This window comes from Stylophora pistillata, chromosome 4, assembly GCF_964205215.1.
Source record: "Stylophora pistillata chromosome 4, jaStyPist1.2, whole genome shotgun sequence".
NCBI classification, from domain to species: domain Eukaryota; kingdom Metazoa; phylum Cnidaria; class Anthozoa; order Scleractinia; family Pocilloporidae; genus Stylophora; species Stylophora pistillata.
Window position 1 is genome coordinate 6,576,797 of NC_142522.1, and position 10,704 is coordinate 6,587,500.

The 10,704-nt window shown below is 39.2% G+C and overlaps 2 protein-coding genes across 3 annotated transcripts in view; both read right to left on the reverse strand.

Annotated features, from left to right (window-relative positions):
- Positions 1–10,704, reverse strand: part of LOC148732159 (uncharacterized) — a 10,776-nt gene continuing 72 nt past the window's right edge. Inside the window, exons 1-3 of one of the 2 annotated variants that reach the window (XR_016000855.1) lie at positions 10,455–10,704; positions 10,020–10,076; positions 4,246–4,361 (exon numbers count right to left, since the gene is read on the reverse strand). The exon at positions 10,455–10,704 is cut by the window's right edge and continues 72 nt beyond it. Coding sequence is in view for 1 of the 2 variants with exons in the window: in XM_088759205.1 (XP_088615331.1) it covers positions 1,180–4,361; positions 6,777–6,933 (3,339 nt within the window). In the remaining variant the exon portion in view is untranslated. Of the gene's footprint in view, positions 4,362–6,776; positions 6,934–10,019; positions 10,077–10,454 lie in introns of those variants that run through there. The other variant, XM_088759205.1, reaches the window with a different exon arrangement.
- Positions 4,895–5,570, reverse strand: LOC148732160 (uncharacterized; the record flags this gene model as incomplete). The annotated part of the gene is made up of 1 exon (XM_088756046.1): positions 4,895–5,570. A coding segment is annotated over one exon (489 nt), but the record flags the coding sequence as incomplete, so codon positions are not given.

The window sequence follows — 10,704 nt, forward strand, 5'->3', positions numbered from 1 at the left end:
ATGGATATCAAAATTTAATACATCTTTTGGATTTGATCAGGTTACTCAGTCGTTTCAACCTAAATCAGATGGCATTTCTTAGCATGATCGATCTATTCAAGAATCATATGACTGCTTAGATTCCTTCGACAAGACGTCGCTTAAGATAAAAAAACACAGAGTTTCGAATGAAATCAGAATAGCTAAGATGAAATTAGATTTAAAGTTACCATGGCCGATTTCAATCTCTCAACTACAAACGTAAACACGTGAAACCTCTTGGATGGGCTTTCTGAAGAGACGTCGACCAAGCAGATTTTTGAACAATTTAAGTTTAATAACGGTTAATTTTTCTGTTTTACGTTGTCAAGCTGCTAAGGAAAGAAAATATATACGTTACAATATTTTACAGATACAGCTAACTACAGGAATTACGAAAGTTGCAAGAAAATCACTAAAACTACTTACAATTCTGGTTGCCTTCTCTTCTGACCTTTTGAAGCAAGGCACGTACCTATTTATATATGTGTGTTACGTAAGACGCGTGCCTTTTAACAGGTATTTATTAATCCTTTTACAAAGTCCCAACTTTTACGTCAAAAATATGTAAAATATGTGCATTATGCAAAACATAGGCCGTGAAACACGAAGGTAAGCTGTATTCTTACTAAACAGACCACGCATACAAGTACTTGTACAGAACGATTTTAAAGAATCCTGAGCTACCTAATTAGTCCGTTCTAAACAGTAGTCTGTCAGATCTTTTACCGCAATTGGCTGCAGCGACGTCACAATCCGCTCAGCCAATTTGCCGTTTCTCGATGAGAGTACGAACAACGCTGCTGTATCAATGTGTCAGGTAATAGTCAATCACTGAGAATCGTTTACGTGACGTCGATATTGTGTCAAAAAAACAAATCGACAGTGGCGAAGCATAGTCTATACTCTTATCAACAACGATATTAGTCATCATAGTGGTCAAAATATCAAAATGCTCAACCGCTGTGCATTTGATAAGTTCTTAAGTTGCGTAACATCCTTGCGTGGTACTAAGCTACCTTGCTCTGGGCCAAGTAGGGAAAGACATTTAGGAGTTGATTTTTCATAAATATAAACTACACCTATGTTATGGAATAATCAGGTTTTTCTAAAATAAGACCATACGCAAAAGTACCCTACTTCAACGTATCTCCGCCGTGTCTAATTAACAGAAAGCAAATTGTCTCTTTCCATACACTCACGGCCTCTACTATTTCTTCCGTCGACAAAAGGGCACATGCGTAACTCTCCACTAATCTGCCTAGTTAAAAAAAGCCGGTAGAAAATAGTGATAATTAATGAAAACAGGATGCAAGAATTGACAATGATTACGATCCAAACATAAGCTATTGTATGACTTATTGAGCTTTCCAAGGCCGAGAACCTCAACAGCATGAAAGACATGGACAGAGCCAACAAAACCAGAGGCTCAAAAAAGTTTTCAGAGGCAAACCTGTAATGAGAAAGATCATCATATGGATGCAAACACAGATGAATAATTGCAAAGCTAACCAGAATTACCCAGACAACGAAGGTTTGTAAAGAAGAGGAAGACGAAATCATGGACAACGCAATGGCGAGTAATAAGCGACGGAGAAGCATGACGAGCTCAAAATACTGCTGATACCTTGGTTTGTAAGGTAAATATACAGGACCAAGCCACGTGTCAAGTTTTTTACGATCCTCAGGGCTCATATCAATTCTTTTCCTAAAGAAGAAAAATAAGAGCGAGGCCAGAAGCAAGGGAAACCCAATGACGTAGACCGCCAAAGAGACGAAACCAAGAGCTGAAAGTATTCTGTAAGTATCGGATGCGCATTCAATCCAAGGAGAAGCTGGCATATAGAGAATATTACGGTCATCCTGGCATGGGCGTAAGATGGAAAGGGTTTGCTTAACAACTGGAAAATAAGTGAAATTTAAGCAGAAAAAGGCGCTTTGACGACATTTAAAGTGAACGTCTTCCATGCGTCGTTCCTGAGGACGAATCTTGTCATAGCCTTGCATAATTATAAAATAGACACCGACCATAGCCAAGCAACCAATTGGAAGAAGAAGAATAAACGCAAACTTGCCAACCGGATTGAAAAGGGAAGGTAAATCGCATGAAAGTGAAGGGAAATACAAATTCCAGTAGCTGCTCAAGTAGCTTTGAGCTGCAACGAGTTTTGGAGGCCAAACGTTGGAGCTCGATACCATGAAGTCCAGGGTTTGAATGTAAAACACGGCAATGCTAATCAGAGACTTTGTGCCTTTTCCTCGACTACTCATGCACAACACGAAAACCACTAAATTCAACTTGAAAACCCAAGTGGGTAAAAATTCTAAAAGCATAAAGATTAACATTAATAGAAAATGTAATGCTGTTACAACAAACCATTTGATAGGTCGCACGCTGAAATAAAAAAATGACCAAAGCAGAACAATGAAAGAAAAGGCAAAGATAGGAATGAACACATAGTAGTAGGTGAGATCCCCTTTCACACACTGGTAGCACAATCCACCAATTTTATAGAATCCTTTTTTACATCGGGAGCAGAACCTGTCAGTGTTTCCTGGATGACAGATGCAGGATTGATTGCATGTCGTGATTAAAGTTGGCAATAAACGTTTAGCGTGAGTTGAAAGCGGGTCGTTATCTATTTTATCAAGGTGACAAGTGCAAGAGGCCATTGGATTGCAGGAAGCTGGTACTGGACACCTGACGAAATGAGTTACGTTCTTAGTGCTAGGTGAGGGCCAGTAGCCAGGAGCTATCCTCATGATGTTTGGGCGGATATCTTCCAGGGTACTGACGACAGCTTTGTTGCACGTCCCTCCGTCCAAACATAATTTGCAAAGTCCAGTGTCTCCGTAAAAACGAGCGTCACAGATACAATACTTGTATTCGTAAAATGTAGGATCTAACCGAATACGGCCATTATTGAACGTAAAGCGCCCTTCGGGACAAGTAAAGTTGTCTTCTTGATGTTGCTTGATCATTCTTGAGAAGTCTGGCTGGAAGACATCGGCCGATATGCTTGTTCCTTTCTTCATGTAAGGATTTCCAGAAATATCCAAGTATTGAAGAGCCATGAAACTTTGTGCCCCTCCTGGTAGAGAACCTGATAAGTTATTGAGAGAGATATCAAGGTAGGATAGCACTGATCTATCTTCGAAAAAATCTGGCATTTCTCCATAAAGTTTATTGCCACTTAAATCGATAGTAGACAATCTTTGGAGGTAGAACAGGTTTGGCAAAATAGGACTTTCTATACCACAGTAGCTTACATTTATGAAAGATAGGGTCTCTGTGTCCTCAAAAAGTCCTAGGAAACTTTGAAAATCAATTGCCAAGTCTCTATTCTCGGCCAACGAAAGGTATAAGTTAATGCTTCCTTTGTCATCTTTTGGCCATGGCTTGCCTTCATTGATTGACGTAAACCGGTTTTGCGATAGATCTAAAATATCAAGTGATTTTAAAAGCAGATGGCCTGGAATATCTCCCGTTAGATGATTGTTTGCTAGATTAACTTCTTGCAGCGCACTGTTGTTTGAAAAAGTTTCTGGGAGCTTACCGGATACATTATTTCCTGGCAATACGAGAAAGGCTAAGTATGGAGGAAACTTTCGGGGGATCTCTCCTATTAAATTTACCCCAGAAATGTAGACAGATGCCAACGAAGAGATTGCAAATATGTCGGAAAGGTTTCCTGATATCATCCCATGGGTGTTTCGTAAGTTAAGATCATAAAGCTTTTTCAGTTTGGAAATACTTCTTGGTATTTGTCCAGTCAAGTTATTTCCGCCAAGCTGGAGCATCCGTAATTCTCTCATATTTCCCAATTCTCGTGGCAGTTGTCCTGTGAGGCCACCCCCGTGCATAGGAAGGGCTATAAAGGTCTGAAGATTTGTCAGGTTGGCAATATCCTCAGGGATCTGGCCAGAGACTGAGGAAGCACATATGACAAAGGCCAGCAGTGAACTCATATTTCCAAACAAGAAGTCCCCGAGTCGTCCTTGAAGGTTTGGGTTACCAGGCGTGCACAAAGAAAATAGGTTTCTTATTTTCCACAAATTGGAAGGGAGATGGCCATCTAAGTTGTTAAAGGGCAGCACAATGGACTTGATGTATGAATTGCCGTGGCACGTGATTCCATACCAGGAACAGTGTTCTGTTGAACCGTTCCATCCACTGTTGTTATACCATTGCTTGCCATTTGTAAAGGCGTAAATGTCTAAAAGAACTTTACTTTCTTGCTCAGGCGTGAAAGAGGTGTCATAAGTGTAGATTGGAAAAGTTCCGTGGTTGAATATACGTCCCAAACAGTCTTCTCCTTCGTAACGCAGGAAGAACTGCAAGTCTGTTGGCAAAGGTCAAGTACTGAGTATTTTAGTTATTTCAGGAACGAAAAGGTGAGGGAGGGATTCTTGAGGACTATTTGTTTCTTATAGCCTGAGGCGAACGTGTGAATGGGAAGGGGTAAGGAGGGGGGGAGGGGCGGTTCAAAAGGCGTGAATTGAGGAAAATTGACTACCAAGTACTTTCCAACGAGGAACGGCATTATGAAGAAGTGTAGAAAGTTAGGGGAGAGTGAAAGTCTTATCAACCAAAATCCACCACTCCCAACCCCGACGATAAAATAACCTCTCCCTCAGAGGTTCAATTCAATCTACCCCAATCCGTAAACTGGATGCGTATACAAATTTTGTTACGCAAAAGAACGGTTACGAAAAGCAAATTTTGAAGAGAGTTTGACACGAGAAATAGTTTTGTACCATTACTTTTAGTGTAAAAAGAGTACTGAACTTTTATCGCACTTAAACAATTAGATAACACATGGGAAACGGTTGTAGTGCTCAAGGGAAATTTAATCAGAGTACAGGTGAATTAAGAATAAATATTAGCGAGAAAAACACACAACGTTTCGATGACTCCATGTCATCATTCTCAAGTGAGAAGAGAATAAAAATGAATAGTTAATTTATACCGTACGAAGGTGACAAACGTAAAAAGTTAAAATTTTTGTTTTATAAAAATTTAAATAAATAATTGCGCGTGTTGAGTTCATAAATGTAAACTATTAAATAAATAGTTTCGCGCGTTTGGAATCCAATTGTTTGTTCAAAGAGGGCTTCATCTTCTTTATGAAAAGCATTTCATGAGCTAAACAGTCCAGTTTTCCGGTGCACTTTTTAAGTACGTTGAAATGCTTGGTCAGGTCGCCGATGGTTTGTAGGCCGTGGTCGTTCTTTAGATTTTTGCCGATGGCCGAATTACGGTGCTCATCAATACGTTGATGTAAATGCCGGCTGGTGTACCCGACGTACTCTGCATCGCACAGATCACATTTATAATTATATACAACGCATTGTTGGCTAACTATAGGAAGTTTAGGTTCACTCATTCTGAGATCTTCACAGATTTTGCGACTCTTGAACACGGGTTGAAGGATGTGATCGATTTTGTTGCTTAGATCTGATAATTGCCTTCTCACTGCGTCAGCAGACTTTTGATCTTTAGAAGGCAAAACTACTCGGTGAACAGCATTTTCGTTGAATTGAGCAGTAAATCACATTCTATAACGGTCTACCGGCATGATAAACCATGCATGATGTTATAAAATCAGGAGAAGAGTTGATTGTTGATTGTTTTCATGACAGCATGGGTAAAGTCCGTCAGAAAGAAAGATAAATCTATCCTTATTTTATGATCAAGTCCCTGATTCTCATGAAACTATGAAAAGTACAAGAAACCATGCAGTCAAAGCGCTGGAAACTGAATGAACTACCTGCCAGAAGAGCGGCGACTAAAATTAATTCCCCAATGAATGAACGCAATGGCAGCGAAAACCCGAGCAGAAATTATCAAAAAAAACTGAAACATGAAGGCACAGACTACAAAGTGCCACCGAGTAACAATTCAATCTCAACGGAGAAAACGCGAACTTTATGGCCAGAATTGGTCTACCACTGCGATTGTGATCTGATAATCTGTACGGAATGTTTCTGAAGTTTGCAAGCCAAGGAGACGGAGCTATTTAGCGAAATAAAAGTCAGTTTTGCTCCGTTTTCCTAGTTCTCCAAAATAAATTTGATGGCAAAAAAGACAAAATGTTATACATATAATAAATTATCATGCCTGTACTCAAGCTAAGAAAAGTGATCCCAAGGAAGACAACCGAAAGAATCATCGCAGCGGCTACATAAGCGTTTCAACGCAAATTTAAACTGAAGGCTAGCAAGCTAACAACTGAAACCCACAGCATTTGTCAGATAATCTTGCTGCTGCATTAAAACAAAACTTGGCACGTAACGTAAATTATCGAGCCTGGTTGTTTATTGACCCAGATCATTAATTGCTTGCAGCAAATTTCCCCTACAACGCTATACTTAATTATGCAAATATTCTTTAATTGGGAAAATAAAAACACAGGCTCTGCTCCCAAAGTTTCTTCACGACAAAGCTCAGTTCGGAGTGACACCCAACTTGTATTTGGGAGGCATAGGCCCTAGCTAGGATTCTGGGAATTCTGGATTTTTTAGACTTTATTTTTGCATTTTCTTTAGTTGCAGCTCACTTGCGCGGATCATTCCAAGATAAAAGCAAACGAAGATAATGATGATACACTACCTTTAAGTCTAAAGCTTTGTCTAAGAAAGGTTCATCTTGCTGATAGTCTGGCGAAGTGCTTATATTGTTTGTATGATCAGACGAGATGGCCAGGTGTAAGATTCTCGTGCCACTAAAGAAACTATACAACGTCTCTTTCGCTCACCGTAAGTATCCCTCAGCTGCAGTGCCTCTGCTCTTCCATCCTGCAAAATAACTGCTCGGTAAAAAACGATGCTGAGGAGAATTAACTTGCATTTGCCAAACCGATGTGAAAAGTTGATGATATTGGTAAGAACAGTTCCCTGATGTGTTCCAAACATGGTTATGCTGTGAGCCAGGGAAAGGCACTCTAAAGGAACTGCACTTGCAAGGCGCTTTTATTTCCGGAGTAACATGTGGTTATTGGTCAATCTACAGGTTTTGTCTTTGCTTTATTATGGTTTTTTGTTTTTTACTTTTTTCGATGCTTTGTATCATACTCTAAATGAGGAAAGAACTGATGCAGAAAGAATGGTGAAAGAAGTTCATAATTGTCTGGGTTAATAAAGTGGTCTTTTTCTGAACATTTGTTTTGTTCTGTACTTCCTGTGTTGATCGGCCTGACTTTTATGTCCCAGACAGGGAAAGCAAGATCTAAGAAACACTCCATCGCTGAGAAAATTACACTAGTTTTAAAAGATATTGACATTTCGGCATGATTGTGTTGTCGTTACCTGTGAAGTTTATGCACTTTCGATACTACATTAAAGCGTGTTAAAAATCAGCCTTGGGGAGCTTCTTATAGCAAAGGGGTCATTAGGTGCTTGGGAAAAAGAAAACACCGAGTTTCATTGACACAATCAAAACTTTCAGACCTTTTTGTTTCTTTGCTATAATGCTAGTGTTTGTAAAACCAGACCAGATACCGGTGGATGGCGAATGGCAGATGAAAATAATGCAAACCAAAAAATACTAACAAAAAATATTCTGATCAATCAATTGATAAAGAAAAAACTAAAATTTCCATTTAAATTTGAACTAAAGCTGCCAATGACTAATAATTCCGCGAAATAACACCGTTTGGACTTCAACCCACACTGGTTTTAATATTAGAGAGTTAATACGTTGAATTCCTATTTCCTTGTCGCCAGTTCAAAGATTTCAAAACAGTTTCTTGTTTTGTTTCTGGGATCCTTTCGTATCGTTGTCATGCAAATTCAAGATAAGATCTCTAAACAGCGTAACTGTCTAAGTGCTTCGCAAAAGTCCCACCGCGTTACAATGGGACGGAACTGTTCCCTAAACTCCGACTGTGAAGGAAAACACTAAGTAAGCAAATCTAAACAGAAACTAGGCAGGACGTTGAAATATGAAAATTTTAAAAGTGTCAAAGCAAGGGTGTTATTGATCGATAAAGAATGATATTCAAAACGTTTTTGACTAGCGTGTGGAAGAGCAAAAAAAAAAAACTTATGGTGGTCATTTGAGCTAACCGGTTCCGAGTAAGGAAGCAAACATGATCGTATTTTAATTAAGCACTCTTACGATGCGATACGGGAAAAAAAAATTTTGTAGTTACGTACTTATCTCGTGCCCACAGAGCTTCCGCTGATCCAACATGGAAAAAGTATGACTGGCAAAAAAACGATGCTTGGGAAAAAGAGAAATACATGCATCCCAAACAGATGTGGGGTAATGCTTTTTGTAAGAAAAACCTCCATATAACTTCCGTATACTCTCATATTGCCAGCTCTAGCTTACTAGAAATATCCTAGAGAACGAGTGTTTTTTTTATGTGTCAAGTTACGAAAAGAATCCTACCAATACAGACATATTTTGTGATATTTTCTTTCCGAAAGTAATGTATTGAGTTGGCGGAAAGACGGCATCAAATTTACACGAGTGACACTCTTTCCAAAACTTTTTCTCACGTCTTTTTTTTTTTTTTTTATGTCGCCGAAGGATTCTTGACAAAGCATGCGATGAAGCCAGAAGAGGAGAAGAAAGAGAGGGAGTTAACATAAAAAATGAAGATTATATTCTGTAGCCCAATTCTATCATTCCAATGAATTTTTTGGATTAGTACTTGATATCGGCCAGCTGGTCGGGAATCGGTTTAGGTAAATAGGATTTTGTTTGTTCTACAATGTCCTCGCACCTGAAACACGATATCTAATTCGCAATACAGGAGCGGATCCAGGAATTTTTGATTGGGGGGGATCCTAACTTTGGTTCAGAAAGGACTGTTGGACCGAGGCAAATTACTTCTCCCCCACACCCCCTCCCACCAGTCGCGGTTGCACGTTATATTCCTTGGCCGCTTACCGGTTTACTTGGATTCATTAAAAAAAATCAGCCAGTTAAAAAGTGATATACGATGCTGTCGATGTAAGAATTTCAGTCTCAAATTTGTAAGCGTAAGGTCTGATAGGGGAGGGGGGATCCAGACTCCCAGGACCCTCCCCCTGGATCCGCCACTGCAATAGGAGAAGAAAGTTTCCGCCTTATCATTTGCCTCTAGGGAAACTGAAGGATCTGATTGTTTCCAATTCTCTCCTTTTGTTATTCTGCTTTACAGCTTTGATAGACAGCGATCCAAAGTACAGATTCTGTCGAGAACTTCGACTGAAACACGCAAGTGTGTTTACTTAGTTCACATCCTTTCAGATCATCCTTTCAGTATTAATGCAGGCCACTCCTCTCTAGAAAAGCTTACTAAACACTAAGCGTGTAACAGCGTGTAGTCTAGCTCAGTTAATAGCTAAATTTTGCGTACTCGCAGAACGGAAACATCGACGACAGTAATCTATATTTTGAACCCAAGGCGGCATTCACGTGCTAAGCTGAGGAGGAGAACTAATGTGACGATAAATTTTCGGTTGGGACAATAAACTGCTTGCCAAGGCAAAAGATATTCATTAATTTCCGTTTGCGGGAGTATGCTGCTGGCAACTGGACTTGAACCAAAACTTTAAAGGATTTACTATCACTTATCTTTAACTGCCTCACGATACTACCGGATGTAAGTCAAAGTAAATCGAAATTACAGTTCCAAAATACAGAAACTATTCTTGTAAAAAGGTTATGCGAAAAATACATCTCCTTGACAAAACAATGAACGTAACACACCAGAAAAGATAAACAACTTGTTCATTTCCGTGTCTCGATTGCCTTTTCAAAGCTCGAGAAAGTTCAGTAAAAAATGTGGTTTGATAATTCGTCACTTAAACAATAAAGTTTAAACAGGTTGTCGTTAGTTTTCCTAAGATTATACATAATGCTTCAAGATTATACGTAATACAAAAACATAAAACACACATATGTAACGGAATAATTAGACTTTTCTAGAGTAAGACCTTAACTAAAGTTATCCACTTCAACGTTTCTTCGCCGTCTTTAGTTAACAGAAAGAAAAATTGCCTCTTACTTCGTACTCGTTACCTCTACCATTTCTTCCATCGACGAAACAGCAAATACTGTTATCCTGCCCAGTTGAAACAAAATGGTAGAAAATAGTGCCCATTAGTAAAAACAACATGCAAGAATTGACATTCATTACGATCCAAACGTAAGCTGTTATATTTTTTTCGTATTTCTTTTTTCTTTTTGTTATTTCGATTTCCTTTCTGTCCGCATTTTTCCATGCACATTTTTCCATCCGCCACTCGCTATTAGCCGGTATCCGGCCCTCGTTTTACGGAGACACCTTTAATATCGGTCGTGTGTTATAAGCAGCCTGCATATTGCTCGAGATCACTATGACTTGAGCGTTTTGAAAAGTTCAAATTTGATTTATATTTGAACTAAAGCTGCCAATAAGTATTAATTTCGCGAAATAACGCCATTTTGGACTACAACTTACACTGGCATTGATATTGGAAAGTGAATACGTTGAATTCTTAATTCGTCGTCGCCAGCTCCGAGGTTTCAAAACAGTTTCTTGTTTTGTATCTGGGATCCTTTCGTATCGTTGTCATGCAAATTCAAATGATAAGATCTCTAAAAAGCGCAACCGTTTAAGTGTTTCGCAAAAGCCCCACTGCATTACAATGGAAAGCAACTGCTGCCAAAACTCCGAATGCGGAAAAACAAATCTACACAGAAACTAGGCA